The 16,809-nt window shown below is 36.7% G+C and overlaps 1 protein-coding gene across 1 annotated transcript in view; it reads right to left on the reverse strand.

Moving 5' to 3' along the window:
- Nucleotides 1–690: 690 nt before the first annotated feature.
- Nucleotides 691–16,809, reverse strand: part of LOC140337934 (SITS-binding protein-like) — a 37,667-nt gene continuing 21,548 nt past the window's right edge. The window contains exons 6-10 of the mRNA XM_072421812.1: nt 15,844–16,112; nt 15,100–15,236; nt 10,340–10,461; nt 9,115–9,294; nt 691–4,750 (exon numbers count right to left, since the gene is read on the reverse strand). Coding sequence (XP_072277913.1) covers nt 4,577–4,750; nt 9,115–9,294; nt 10,340–10,461; nt 15,100–15,236; nt 15,844–16,112 — 882 coding nt within the window. The 3' untranslated portion in view covers nt 691–4,576. The remainder of the gene's footprint in view (nt 4,751–9,114; nt 9,295–10,339; nt 10,462–15,099; nt 15,237–15,843; nt 16,113–16,809) is intronic.

Consider the following 16,809-nt stretch of genomic DNA (forward strand, 5'->3'; position numbering starts at 1 on the left):
TGATGTGCAGTGCCAGACACAGCCAACAGTGGGCCCCTGCACAATTTACTTGGGGCTACTGTTGGCTGAGGAGGGGTCCAGGACCTTTGTGCAGGGGCACACTTTGCACCTTCCTATGCCGGTGACATGCACACTTCCATTGGCTGTCCAGTGGTTGAATATTTGTAGAAAAGAGAGGAGTATTCTCTGCAGCAGTGAGGTCAGCAGAGACCAGGCAAGGACTAACCAGTGCCTGTGTTTGTGACAGCAAGACTGGCTGACACCCATACCCATAAAGGGCACTGACAAGAGACCTCACTGGTGGATTTAGTTGAGTATTTCCCATAGTAAGGATAACTTAAAAATATGAGGGATTGTTTGGAGGAGGATGAAAGGGAGGAGTGGGCAGAAGATGATGTGTAAGTCTATTTCTCCAAGTTTTCGTAAAATTTGAAGACATTATTCATAGTTCTGGTCTTTCTAAGTGTGGATCAAAAAACATGTAATACATTTTGTCACACCTTTCAAAGTGCAGGATTTAATAAATTCTGATGTGCCGTCTCCAAGAAATGTGTAAATCATGCATGGAGAAACAGAAATATAAACCTTATCTTTTTATATTTATTATTTATTACTTATTACTAATTGTTGGTATTGCAGTCTTTTAATTGTAGGAATATATATTGATAAAGAAGACACAAAACATGGGAAAATGGGAAACTTTAATGTTACAACAAAATATCAATGCTTTAATTCAATGATATTAAACTAATTTGATGAAGTGTTTGATTGGCTTGTCTGTACAAAGAGGTAGATATGGTAGTTTTACTTACTAAAGCATTGGTTGAAATAAATAAAGCAGTGTTCATTTTAAAACTTGCTATGACATGTCACAGGTGATTAGATACAAACTATATTCTAAGGCAAAATGAGAAATAAAGTACAATCAGAAATATGGGTACAGTGATCAGGTTTGTGTAGTGCTATGGCTTAATTAAAACAGTCATAGCAGTCCTTGAAGTCAGGGGAGCCTGGTCCATGTCTAAAGAGCTATTGTTGACTCAAGGGTTGAGAAGTACAAACTTATTAGTGCATTGATTTCACATAAAACAATCCACTAGAACCAGGTCTATTTCAGATGACTGCAAGAAGAATCTTTTCTCCACTTGAACATAGAACAGGATCAGCACAGCAGCAACTCATTAGGAAAAAAGTATCTCGAGCCACCTCTGCCTGCATCTGCGAACCATAAGATAACTAGTTCATATTGTCTGACTGTAATTTATGTGTGTTCCGTTACAGAGTCCTCCAGTTTTAAGAGATGTTAATAGAATATCTATAACAATACATGAAAACCTGCTAAACTATGCTCATCAGAGTTAGTAGGATCAAATTAAGTGTTACTTATGGGCCATCAATTCTGAAATGGGACCATTCTAGTTGAGATTTCTAGTTGTGCCCCTATTGTTGTGCCTGGGAAAGTGTAGTCTTCTTGTTTGTAGCCTGAATTGGATGATTTTCGTTCACTTTTTGGTCTGGTGCCAACTCTGACATTTATGATTCCCCCTCTTTCTGTTACAGTTATAATGGTCCCAGGACACATAAGTGGATCTCTCCATGGGGACACAGACAGCAAAGACAAAACATTTCACAGTGGGTCTAAACCTTCACCACATACACTTTAAAGTACACCTGTCATAAAAAAAGGTTGCATAAACAGACATCTATATGCAAAACCAGTGTTTTGTTGAACCCTATGCTTTTTCTAAAGATTGATAGGGGTTGTTTGAGCAATAAGCAACTAGTGCTATTTAGTAGGGATGAGCGAGAATGACTCTGGCATTCTCGTGAAAATGTATTAGTAGTTCAGATGGGTCCACGAAATTTTCCCAAAATGTCGCGAAGCCATCGGAAATCACTATAGGAGGATTATCTTGGCTGCATTCATAAATACAGCCGTGGGAATCCTCCTGTCAGTGAGCGATCGCCGGGCAAGCCCTCATTCTGACCTGTAGTGCCCGGGGATCTCTCACTGAGAGGAGGATTTATTACGGCTCCATTCATTAGCAGCTGCGATACTCCTCCTCTCAGTGTGAGTCATGCGTCTTGTGTTTATGAATAAACGCGGGTGTGGGAAAAATCTGGGGATTTTTCCCATGCTGCATTCATTGATGAGCAGCCACCCATGAAACTCACACTGTGTTCCTGGATAGAGAAATTCCATCCAGGAACACATAGTACAGGGCTGCAACAGCAATCAGGGGAGTGGAGCTGCTCCGCTCCCCTGATTGCTGTTCCGCCCTGTAGTATGAACTCCTGTGTTTTTGGATAGAGAAACTCTATCCAAGAACACACACAACTGGTGGAACACACACAACTAGTAAAGGGCTGCAAGAGCAATCTGATTGGTCTTGGAGGTCCCAAAAATTCGGTCTCACCGGCCGAATTTACAAAGGCCGTTCTCGTCTACATGTTTGGTAAATGAGAACAGCCCAATTCGCTGCGAGACCAAATTTAATTAATTCTCTCATCCCTACTACTCATTATCTTTACAGCAATGTAAGGGGCATTCTTCCCACTAAACTATTGTGAGTAGTGAATATAGTAATCATGGCAGGGGGTTTCCCAAGACAAGTTATTTCAAGGATTTACCTGTAATAAAAGGTTGAGAAAACCGCTCCTACCTACTGTACTTGGTTTATATTTTTCAGCTTCCTTAGCTTATGTACAAGTCTTCCTAGATCCCATATTGCACTCTCCAACTTATTATAGGGAATAGTCATTATGGAATATAAAGAGGTAAAATATGATTGAGCAAGGATTTTGTAATAATATTATTCACATACTAGGGTTCCTGCATTGTGTATGGGTGTGAATTGACAAACTGTGTGTACTGACAGTTTACCATGCTGGTTTAAATAACTCTTCCTTATTTAGGAGGTCAAGAACTTATTTACTTTATTTTACTTATCTTTCTCAAATGTCTGATCTCACATAGTATGCTTTGAAGTTAGCAAATATTATCATGTAGCTTCCTTCACTATTCTTACATAAGAATATGATGTAAATATATCTAGTATGTCCATTGGGAAACTTTGCATTCTGGAACCTGTCACAAAATTTTACATACTAAGTTTTCATGAATAGTTGTATTTACAGTTCTCCCATGGCAGCATGCAAAATTTGAGCATTCCCCATAGGACATATTAAGCTTGATTTACAAAATTTTAATACCAGCGTTTGGCACTCTATTTTCAGCTATGTGTAATTTTCACATTGGATTTAAGTAAAAACAACAGTCAATATCCTGATGTGTTAGTGTTATGTGGAACACATAGTCAGTGGATAGTATAAAAAAGATGCTGATCCCTCTATATTATACAAAAAGAAAAGAGGTACAATGGGATCATTTTAAGCACCAAAGTACTATTGCATCAAAAAAGTACCTAACACATCATCATTGTATTTATAGAGTAATTTAAAAATGTTTAAAAACAAGGACACATACACAGAAAACACACACCAATTCACAACTCACAAAACAGTAGTAATGTGGTCAATAGGATGAATGTTTTCTTGCCTTTCTGCCCAGTGAGGAGAATTCCCCCAATGCCAAAAAAGATCATTGGTGTCAATTAAACTGACCTGAGAGAATTGTTCATAGCATCGGTATATGTAGCCAGTGTCAAATTTTATAGACTCACTAAATAAATTTAATTGCAAGCTCTTGAGACACCTTGGACTTCTTTGCTGATATAGCTGCCATGGTACCATTTCAGCTAATTAAAATGCATGACATCACCCAGCTAATGGTATTATGTCAAGGAATGGCAGGCTTGTAATGTTCCAGTCTCACAAATAATGAAGATAGCAATGACAGACAATGCCCAGATAACAGGTTGTGCTGTAGTATGAACCAATAATCTCGGGACCCTAAAGTAGACAAGTAGGCCAAAAATATGGGAGTTGTCATTAATTACATATATTTATACATATATTTATAGCTGTAAGTTCTATGATCTAATACGTTCTATTGGGCTATTTATTGCTGACCACCTTCTGAAATGAGGTTGCTGTCTTCAGTGCTTTTTACTATACCAACCTGGAATAAGTATGCCAACTGGAAAAGGCAGAATAAAGTTACAATTTCCAATCTCCATATTTGTTGGAAGTCAATGGCTCAGAAGGTAATAAAGGAAATATATTCATGTAGCATATGGCTAGTTTATATTTCATATGGACTAGCATTTTCAGAAGTCAAGGTCAGCAATTCTACTTCCATATTTCTTCATTACAGGTTTATATAATGTGACACCCTACACTGGGTCTGTTTGCAAAATATGTCTGTGGCTGACTTCACCTCTATACTTTCCTGAATCTATAAATGGCTAAGATTGCTCATTAACAACTACCACTTGGTTACTGCTCACTGTTAAGGCAAATGCGGAATCAGTTGCAACTTGGCCTTTTTTTGTCCAGTTTGGTGACAAGACATTATGATTATTTTTGCCATATATCTTGTCTCATTACAGAAAAATACAATAAATTTACTGTACTGGTAGAAAAAAAATCTATACCTGTAACAGTTTTACATATACTAGTTTTTCTTTATAAAAACTGGAATTTCCAGCAGGGCACAGCTATAGTTTTGTAGTATGGTTCCTCCATCAAACACCTGTGAACTATTGGTGTCCATCCATCTATAATCCTTTCCAGGCAGGTAAATGTCCCGATGAAAGTGACCTTTTTCGGTAATTGGAGCAATCAGCATCTGAAAAAGAAAACAGTGATAGAGATTCAATCTTGGAAATATTTAGAACCACCCATAATATCTATCTGAAAATTACTTTTTTATTGAGGTAGAATATTTTTATGATGGGTATGATGTCCAAATACCAGCAGGAACGTTGCTAAGCTCTTAGATGAATGGAGTTACTTTTGGGCACTGATAAAGCCAATGTGAGATGTTGGTATGACCATGGCAGACTGTGGCAGGGCGTATTATTTGCAGATTATACCTTTTTGTACCATCTGTTATAATTCTCTAAGCTATGTCCTACCTAATTGTGCACTCAGTGTTCTCCCCACCATAGTATCATCGATGTATAGGGCCTCCTTTCTTGATGCTCTCATTTAGTGCCTCCAGTTTGGATGTCTTCAGTAATGTCAGTTTCTTCATAGTGACCCTGATTATAGTGCCTCATTTAGTGTCCATCCCATAGTGCCCAATGTTTTTGTCCCAACCATACTGTTCCCTAGATGATCGCCTCGAGTTAGTGTCTTCCCATTGTAGTGCCCCTTGGTGATTGCTGCTGTCAGTTCAACAAGTAGGAAATCATCAGGTTTCCTCCAACGCTCACTCTAATGCAGTGGGTAGAAGAAGATTTGGGGCATGATTTGTAGTTAATTCCCCAAAATTAAACAGCCCAATGGTGTCATTGATCACCAGTGCCAGAGGTACCCTTCTCCTCATTGCCCAAACCCTCTAGCAGTTATTTAATTAAAATAAATTAATTTCCTACCACTGGCACAGTTTTAGGTGCCCAGTGAACTGTAGGGAAGGAGGGCATTTCCAAATACAGTGTGGGCATTGAACAGGTGAAACATGGCCATAACGGGGATATCTGCTGTGCCAGTAATTATAAGATATTCCCAATGTTTGCTTTGGGGATAAAAATCTAGAGGCAAACAAGATTACTGAACCTCTGGGATGTAAACATAAAATAAACCTAGGGACCCCTCTAAACAGTTGATTAGTGATTGGTTGGCCACCTACTTGTGTCAGGTAGAACATAGGCCTCCCTTCTCAGCACCTCTTCCTGTTGCTTCGAGAGGGGATCACCATTATTTGGTTAACAGCACATGGGCCGGTATCAATATTATAGGTAGCTGGTTATCTATGGTAGAGGGTAGGTGCTTTAACATACACATTCCTCTACTTCAAACCAGCAACGTTTGTGCAGATTAAAAATTAATATCATATAATATATGTTTATTAATAGAATATGAATTGCTCGATTGAAGAACAGTTGTTGGGCAAATCTTGTTTGATTTAATTTTCGACTTTTGATTCTTGAGGAAACCTAGTTTTAAAATTACAAATATTAGTGGATCAAAATATGTAAACTTTTTTTACATATTTATCTTGACTATCCTGTCTTTTATTATCCAATGCTACAGAAATATAGTGAGAAGAAGACACATGGGCTGATTTTCAAAAACAGAAATTATAACTACAAGAGTTTTCCATAGAAACCAGGTTATTAGTTTCAAATGAAATCTGATTGGTCTCTTTGAAAAAGCCTCCACAGTCTAGTTTTTACAAATGGACCCCAAAACCTGAATTAGCCTAGGCATTCTCTGTCAATGGCACAAAGTGTTCCTGAACGTCATCTATCATCATGACAGCCACTCAAAGGATAGATATTAGAGTGTTAAATCGGATGCTCGTAGAACCTGATCGACATATCACTGGCTCTTTCTGGGATTGTCATGTTTGCAGGCTGAGCTCTGAATCATTGGACAAGAGTGCAGATGTTTTAGAAGCCCTCTCAGCAATGGAAACAGTGAGTAAAATTGGCCTTAACTTCAAAATACATCACTTCACCTCTTCTCTTTTACATTAAAAGGCCTGGGCCTGTGATTTATTGATGTGGATGTGTGAAGTAGTCTGGACTTCCAATGAAGTCAACATCAAAGTGTCAGATACTAATATGATCCATAAAGCTCTTTGAATGGGATCACAGCCTTAGATGAGTGATTTCAGCCAATAAACTCTGGAATGTTTACTACCACAGAACGATGGGCCACATTTCAAACACTGTCCAGATGGAAAAGAATTCTCAGCCCAAATTCGAGATATGAGAATTAAAGCGATAAAAGTATGTGGAGATTTAAGCTATTATTTATTCACAAAGTATCTCGCTATCACACAATTTTACAATGTAGACCTGAAAATGCCTTAAGAATAGTCAAAATAATCACAAAAATATCAAAGCTGAAAGAAAATTTTAAATGATAGGAAAACAATGGTCCACTAATCTAAAACCCTTCAAGTAGCAATGTGAATTGTTCACACTTCGTAGTCTGTTGATAAGACAATCACATAGCTCTATATGTTATAGTTAAATTCTTATGCCACATACACACTTGCAAATATAAGTCGTTGGAAAGGATCTTTCACAATCCTTTCCAACGACTAAGCACTGCACGATACATGAACGAATGCTGTACATACAGTACCATTCTGCTTTATGCAGAGGGAAGGGGGAGAACGACAGAGCGGCAACCCGCTGCGCCCTCTCCCCCATCACTTGCATTAGGATCGTTCATCGTTCATTGTCTGTGGATTTGCCAGGACGGTCGTTCAGACGATGAATGACGCGCGCTTTACACACTTGAGATTCTCGTCCAAGATTGGCCCTGAGACCATTATTGGGCGAGAACCGATGGAAGTGTGTACGTAGCTTTATTTTGATAAACCTAGATAGGCAAATGATTCAGCAAGAGCGAAAGATATATCAGTTTCACCTCTAGTTCGCTGAAGAAGTGTAGGGATAAAGTAGAAACTGTGCATGTTCAATGAGTAGCTTGTCCTATTAGTTCTATGAAAAGGGAATAATTTGCATCTAAATATAAAAACATATAATTAAGTATTTCTGTTTTTTGGAAACACATATATCATAAATAAATTATGGATTCCAGGAACCATCAAGCATGAGGTTACACAAGGCAAACAATGAAAAGGCAAACAATGAATAGAACATAGATTGAGGATCAGGACTAGTTAAAGTGTAATGGGAACCTTGGCTGGTGGTCAGGGTTGCAGATAGGGGGTAAAGTAGTAATGCTGGTCAGATTTGATGGTGGTCAGGCTTAAAATCAAAGAGACAGATGGTGTGGTCTTTCAGCAAAAATCAGGAACCAAAAAGATAGTTTAAGACAGTCAACAAGGCTTTTCATGGGACAAATTCTCATAGCATAAAACCTTACTTCTCCTGTACAAAAAAAAACCCTAACCCTGTAATATTTGTTCAAAAAAATCTCACATTTAAACCTGAAGTCCTCAAATCTTTTTGATGACATCACAGGTCCTTTTGCTTCTCAGTAATCAGAGCAGCAGAGTTTAGGCCCTTTTCCAGTTTTTTTGTAGCAGAATTTGTCCAATTTAAGGAATAACTTAATAGTTGATTACTAATGAAGAATCCTAGATGAAAGTTTAAGAAGCTGCAACACATTTGCTCCTCTTGATAAAAAAAAAAGTAGTGGCTCAGACAAAAAAGACATCAATAACAATATTTCAAGTATGGCCATTTGTCTTTGGCATTTGCCTTGGCCATCATTGGGAAATGACATATTTGTCTGTCATCACTGCAGATGTCACACCAACAAACCAGCATTAAATATTTAACACAGAAATTAGTATACTCAATTCTGGAATGCAGGCATTCAACAAATCATTCCTCTATTAGTAATGTTTACATTTTTCTTATTAGTGATTGTCAACTCCAAATTAGCATGTAGGGCAGATATGGTTTAGAGCAGTGGTCGCCTGGTCTTCTGACCCCGATGGGGGGTGCACCAGCCAGAGCCGCGGACCAACACACTTTTGGTTGGCGACTGCTGGTTTAGAGATGGTAATTTGGTTCCTTTTATAGATATTAAGTAATTTTAAGTGGATGGAAGCATATAACCTTCTCTATAGAGCAATTCATGGGTATTTCACATGAATTACATGAAAGCTGTGTATTCTTGCCTCTTCCTTGTGCCTTTCCAGTATGGCCATCTATAACATTACTGAGCAATAGGAATTTATAGACAGTGCCTGGCTGTCTGTTAATTCACACCTGCCCCCGAAAACCACCAGACAATGGTGACACATTATACCAACACTTACACGTTATACCTTGACAATTAGTTTACAATCGCATATATTTACATTTGTTATTAGAGGCATATGAGCCTGGTATGTTATGTACCAAAATGAGGATTGAGTTTATTCCTTCTGATATTGGTTGCCTAAATCTGAACAGCAACACTAGCAGTTCCGATATTTTTTTCATAATTTTTTTACTTTTCCGTTTATTTAATGCATTGTCTTGTATTTTCTTAATTTACTTACAACCTTTTTTTTACCTCATCTCCAATAAGAAACTCGTCATCTGTTGTGAAAGCCACTGGGTCCTCTGGGCTGAGCCACCAGACAGGCCTGTAGATGGGGTTTCCTGTTCTAAGCCACTCATAAGTGTATTTAATCAAGAGAGGAACAACCAAGTCTTGGTGCCTTTGTATGTACCGTCGTGTAAAATTTAGTACCTGAGACATAAAAAAAAAAAAAAATATTCTTTCAATACATAGCTTTTGACATCACTTGCTGTAAAAGTATCACAGTAACACATATAACAGTAAAAACATCAAAAGAACAAAAACACAAAACATACACACTGCAGTAATCATAAAGGATAATTATAAAGGATAATTACCATATGAATTGAGGGATTCAGTAGATAGGCACATATGAACAAAACCATTCTTTCCTGCTTAAGAAATTTCCTAACTAATTTGTAGCACATGGCTGGCCCCCGAGCTGCAAACGTAGAAAAAAAAATTGGACCAGCTTGAAAAATATGGGGCTTATAATAAATCTCATTTGGTTACCCAATGGCCTTATTTAGTAAAGCTTTCTAAAACTGGAGTAGATATAATGTCATTGAAGAACCTGGGTGATCCAGCAAACTTGGAATGGATCTGGTCTGGGATTGAAAACATTTGCCAACCAAGAGTAAATGATTTTGAAGAAATCCATTGCAGGTTTGTAGGATCACCCAGATTCTTCCAAGATAATCTATATTCTCCAGTTTGGAAGAACTTTGATAAATATGTCCCAATATGGAGTATGGAGGTCCAGTTTCTGAATTCAGGAAGTATAACGTCATTGGTCAGTACTTACATTTTCTCTGCTGCATGTGAAGTTGACCATGTACTACATACAAGGTCTGCTTTTACAGCTGAAAAGTAGTAGAAAAAAAAACACCTGCAGGGCAAAAATAAGATAAAATACTTACCTATCCTGGCTTATGTAGTGCGGGGGATTGACACCATCATGCTGCTGATAAAATCTCCAGGGAATGAGATTTAGGACTGTACAGGAACTTCTTCCTAGTAACATTTATCAGGAACCCACCGATAAAAGGAAATCAAACTTGCCTAGGTGCAGGCAAAAGATGGTGGTAAAAAATAGTGTAACTTTATTTTAATTTTAAAAAAGGAAGATTTTTTTTTGTTCAGAATATATACACTAGTGCCTTTATATCTCTGGAGTCCAGCTTTAACTTACAATTACAGTGCTAAGTAAGCTTACCCAGTTGTCGCAGCAAACCCACGGAGGTGTATTAAAAGACATCACAGGCAGAAATGTTGCAATTTGTAGCCAACGGATAAACAGTTCTTCCTCTGTTACAAATTCTCCATTTAGAGTTCCACCTTTAAACAAACACATGTTAGGAAGCTGAAACATTTTTGTTCAATTTAGTTCATTTAGAAAAGTTGGGTAATTGAGGGTCAGTTTTATTATGCATGGTTTTAACTTAAACACAAAAAACATCTACTACTTTAGTATATCCTTTAGAAATACCAAATAAAACTCTCAGAAGATCATCTAATTCTATAGAACTAAAGAAAATAGTGAATTTTTGGGCCAATTTTGTAACTGGCCTGAATCCAAACAGCAGAGTTGTTGCTTTTAATTTAGTAGCCGAATTGTCCCCCAATTACAGTAATTTGCATTAGGAAACCTAATTGGTAGAATCAATGGGTGTTTCTGGGAGTTGCAGGGGGACTAGGAGAACATAGCACATACAGGTGTATACATAGGGGAGAAGCACATATTTCTTTAAAGGAATAGTTGTACTTTAGGTTTTGCTAATGATTTGTAATGAATTGGTGCTTAAATGATGACATGATGTTATTCTCACAACAACATCACTGTCACCCCTAAAATACCAATATACCTTTGTATATATTGCTTTGTATAATATACATTGCTCTCTATGTAAAGTAAATGCCAAAATACACTCCCTGCTCTTAAATGTTCCTATATATTAAGAAAATATTAATTCAGCATCTCTCATACTGCCAGTTGTGTTTTACCCATAGAAATAAACTAAGGATGACATAGATAGTCTGTGGTCAGTAAATCTGCTGACTAAGACATGTGCTGGGAATAAATGCAGTTATGTTTATTGTGGTTGGAATTACAAAGCAATATAGAGATTTAATTGCCCAGCATAACAGGTGTCAGTGTAGGCATGACATTGCTAAATAGGAAAAAACATGCAGGAACATACAGATACTTAAAAGCTTTACATAAGTAGAGAGCTTCTTGAAAAAAAAGAAAAGGGAAAAAAATTGAACTATACTAACCAATAGCATTTCTTTTTTTTTTTCAAAAAATAAATACTGAAACTTGATTGGTTGATGTAGGCAGACAACTTTATATTTTGCTTTTCAATGGTATGGTCCATCTTTTATAATAAACAGTAAATCTTTTCCAACATGCTTTGTGAGAACATGGGTGCCTATTGGATGTTAATGCTTAAACTTCGTGTGTAAATATTTAGGTACTATATTCCCATTTGAATTAGGGGGTAACGGTATTTCCTCAAAAGTAAGCCATCACTTGGGCTTGGGTATTACATTCCATTTAAATGCAGGAGGGGGAGCAACATTTGTACCAGGTGACTAATGTGAAATGATTTGTGAACTATGGATATCCCCTTGCGAAAGAAGAGACAAAAAAACTTCCTAAACTTTGTTAGATTGTAATAATTGGTCCCTTTACAAATCTCTCTTTATGCTTCAATTGATTCTTAACAAAGATAGGATCACAGAGGAAATAATAATGTTGGAGCTTTTGTAGATAATCAGGGGATCACAAAAACCATCAGGAAGATAAGATATATATTATGCTTTGGACGGCCCCGCACACCACATTAACCCATTCATCCAATTGCTCCAACATAACAACTACAACTTGAAATTCATGGCGGAAAGCAGCAAAACATGCTTACGGCTCCTTGATGTCTATATGTCCATCAACAACGACAATCGGATATCCGCCTCCCTGTTTAGAAAATCAACTGCAGGGAACACCATTTTGCATGCCAAGAGCACCCATTCTCAATCATTGATTAGGTGCATCCCTTACAGCCAATACCTGCGCATCAGACGCAATCTCTTTTTGCATACCACATTTAGAACACAAGAGAAGAAGAAATACAGGAGAGACTCATACAACGTGGCTACTCGAAAAAACACTAGAAAAAGCTTACCAGAGAGTCTGTCTTCTCTTGAGAGATGATCTTTTGGGCGACAAACCTAGACACACCACTACACACCAATCAATACCAAGGATTATTACTAATTTCAACCAGCAACATTGGTCCATCAAAGCCATTTTTCAAGAACATTGGTATATTTTGTAAGCTGACCCTTTAGCCAAAAAATATATTGGAGACAAATCGCAACTGACATACCGCAAGGCACCATCCTTGAAGGATCAACTTGTTTCAAGCCACTTCTCCTCTGCGAATGTATCTAACACCAACAATACCAGAGGCACTTTTAGATGTGGACGATGCACCCAATACCAATGGGTCCTGGAATCCATAAACATACTCTTACCAAATGGCCAAACACATCGCCCCTGCCTCTACATAAACTGTGCAACATCGGGAGTCATCTACATGATTCTATGTATGTGTGGGGCATACTATATAGGAAAAAAAGAAAAGACCCTTACGCAAACACATTTATGAGCATATTTATTCTGTAAATATTGGGAAAATCACCACTCCATTTAGCTACCATATGGCAAGCAAGCATAAATTCGACTCTAAAGGGTTAAAGTTTTTTGGATTAGAATATATTCCCCCCAATCCAAAGGTTTGGCGACACAGACACTTTACATTTTACAATCGCAGTGTAAATAGATAGTACCACTACAAGCCATGAAATATCCTGGTCTTAACTATATGCTGAGTTACAAGTTATTCCTTCCCAAAACTGTATTACTCCTTACCCTACTGCTTCACAGCCTCTTAACCTTTAACCCCTTTTTCCTTTATTTCTTTTTCTATATACAACAGCTTGTTTATTTATGTATCTATTATTAAAAATTTAATTAATGATTATTGGTATTATTACTACTATCATTATTATCCTTGTTTGAACATTTACAATACCTACTTTGTGTTTTAGAGCAGGGGTGGGCAAACTTTTTTACCCAGGGGCAACAATCTGACGCAAATTTTGGCAGACGAGCCGGGTGGATGGGAGAGTGGGCGGAGTTATGCATCATGACACCATTGAATGTGACCTCATGATGGCATAACCCCGCCCACTCTCACATCGCAGATCTGAGCCTGCAATGGGAGAGTGGATGAGCTTTGTGCAGTGACAACCCCGTCCACTCTCCCATCGCAGGCTCAGATCAGGGGACGTGAGGTAATGTACAGAACCAAAATTAGAAAAAAAGTTGATTCTGTCTAAATATTTATTGACCTAACTGTATATCCCTTTCAATGAATTATATAGTATGCCAGTGTTTTTTCTTTTTATTTATTTTATGAACAGTTACTTATTATTCATATGTTCCCTACATACAGTATGCATAACACAAGTCCCCTAAGGAAGCCTTGTCAGGCGAAACGCGTTGGGACGCATTTTGTTCTAATGCTTTGCATTATTTAGAAAATATTGTCTAGCTAATAAGCAAAGGAAATCCTGTCTCGGAGGACACAGCGGGTTTGCTTGCAAAGTAATTTTATTGTTTGTATGTTATGCACTTTCACTTCCAAGTTTTGTATATGCCAAAACTTGGAACAAACGTGTATATTGTTTTCAATATATTGCCACACCAAGCAAATACCGTGTCTTTTCCCTTTCTTTCTTACATTATACACATCAGGAAGATATAGTTATGAATATGGTTTATTATAGTTCTTCATAATGTCCTTTTGGAAATTTATTTTTATGTTATTGTGATAATGTACTATTGGTCTGTGTATCCTAGTGGCCTTGTTCATTTATTCTTTTTGTAAATCAATAACAAAAATTTAAATATTGCCTAAATATTTGGTTTTTATCTTTCAGAAGCTGACAAAAGCTCTAAATCTCCCACTTTTCACCATTACATTTGGTCTTTAAGCATTTACTTTACAGTGTATGATGCTAATACAGACCATGTAGTGCAGTTTGTGTTTGTGCTGACACTGCAGTCCTTGTTCTGGTTAACTGCTCCTCTGTCAATAATACCCACCTGCCTGAAAAGAATCAGAAACTAACCGCAGCAGCTGTTTTTTTCACTTAAGCTGGACGTACATTAAGAAAGATGGTAAAAATTAGTACATGCGGTACCAGTATATATACAACAATATCATTTTTGGTTTACTACTTGAATCCTTGAGCCTTTATTTTCCTAAATTACCTTCAATATCATATACCTGATTATATATATATAAAACTTTAGTTTAAAGGTCACAGCAAATTTGGAAGGATACATATATTTTATTTTCTTGTTTTTCTTTTTTATTGGTAACAAATAGCAACAAAAACTTGCATGTTCCTATAAGGTTTTTTTAACAAATGCAACAACAATGTTATTTGCAAGCCCCCAAATATTTGTTCCATTTTGGAACCCAATTTCAGACTAATTTTTAAATTAAACCCCAGGCAAGTGTGACTTAGTGCAGAGAGCTTGAGCTGATTCATGTCTATATATTATATTATATTATATTATATTATAATATATTATATTATATTATATATGTATAAGCAAAAAAAAAAAGTTTGCAGTTGCTTCCAATTTATGAATCTATTTTGCTCATCATATTACTTTCTTGAAATTATATATTGCCTCGGATTTCAGTTGACAACAAAATATCTACTGAAAGAACAACTTTACCAAGAACAGAATTTAAATTTAGGAAGAGGTGGGACAGGATTTGATTTATATTCTATTGAGAATCTGCTACATGACACAATACAATATTTCTGTACCATTTGCCTCCTAATAAATTATGCAAATATATGCTGAAAGTTTAAAAATCTGAAAACAATTACCTATTGCATCTGGAATGAAAAAATTGTGACCTAGCAAACTGTAGTGCAGAACAGATGGGATGATTCCTTTTAGTCCTCCATCGCTCCAGTCTGATCGCAGAGGGCTCATTTGAACAAAGAACGGTAGAAAGCTGGACCTGTTCCAAGAGAACAATATAGCGATTGACTAATACTTTTCCTTTAAATTTCTTAAGCAAAATAGAATATACTATATTTGTCTGACCTACTTATTGCATATACTCATCATTTGCTTTCCTGGCACTTATGCTTGCTGATGTAGTATTAAATACTCAGTATTTTAAAGAATGAAAAGCATTTAACCATTTTCTTTTTTTTCTATTACACAGTGTTGAGTGCCAGTCACTGGACCCTGGTGAAGAACTCAGCTTTATATAAGCTCCAGACTTGTTTTGGGCATACACAGGGCTTTTTCTCCTTGCCCCTGCACCAAATAAAAGGAGCAGGGAGTGGAAGGTAAAGTTAGTATGTAAGGGGTTGGAAAATAAAGCCTGTTGCCATGTTGTATTAAACAACGGGCACCTAACAGTATAAACTGTAAGATCCCATATCTCCAAGAACTGAATTTCTCATACATATATCTACATTATCATAAAGTAAGTGTTTATATACAATTGAATAGAATATTGACCTAATAAATAATTTAAAAAAAAAGTTAAAAGGAAAAAAGGATAGCACTGCCAAGACAATTGTTATGGGAATTTAAGATGAACAAAGTTTCTTTACCTTGTACTTGCTGTCACTATGGCAGAATTTCCCAACTTTGTGAGCGCTGCAACTAACATTTCAGTGTATCGATCACCCTCAAAGCCTCTGGGAGATTGTATGGATTGTTCCAGAAAGGTGTTACCTTCCACCCCTTCAAACATGATGTATTTTGCACCAAGTTTGCTGACCAAACGTTTTACGTTGTTCAAGTACCATGTAGCAGCAACATTGTTGGTTATATTTAATCTCACGGAAAACTGGCCTTTCCATCTTGTCAAAATTGGGGCCTAGGAATAGCAAAGTTGGAAAAGAGCTGTGGTCATATGCTTTTACACAACTTGTACATGCAGTAGAACTGATCATAAAGTAGTATAACCATCTAACAGTTTTTTATTTAATTATAATTATATAAGATGCAAAAATGTAATATACTATTATATATTTGTTTAACCTTAAAAATAAGTTAATCTAACTTTGAAAGCAACATTTTGTCTTCCCAAAAAAGCACATATGACCAGTTTTTTGAAACTTAGGTACACAGATCAGTGTTAATCTGCATTAGTGTGCTTGGCAATAACTCAATGACAAACGTTTTTGGCTGCAGGTCTGAGAACTAAGAATGCACACATTTGCTATTCTCTGATAATAATTAATTAATGTTTCCACAATTAGGGCATTTAGTATTTTGACCTATGAAGTCATATTGTAACCATGAAGGGTTTTAAGGTATAAATGTACTTAGAAAATCGATAGAAACTTTGCATATGGCCTCCTGGATTTTACAAGGAAGTCACCCACTTGTCCAGATTTAAAGCCTTACAAGGTAGCAGAGACCTTACCACTGTCCTGTCCTTTTGTGTTTTATATATATAAAAAAAAACACATTGTCTAATAAAACTATTTTCCACACATTTTTGCCAATAATGAAACAGATTCTTTAGCTCTAATGTATAAAAATCTTCCCTACATGATTGTAAATTCAAT

Source organism: Pyxicephalus adspersus, chromosome 9 (assembly GCF_032062135.1).
Source record: "Pyxicephalus adspersus chromosome 9, UCB_Pads_2.0, whole genome shotgun sequence".
NCBI lineage: Eukaryota > Metazoa > Chordata > Amphibia > Anura > Pyxicephalidae > Pyxicephalus > Pyxicephalus adspersus.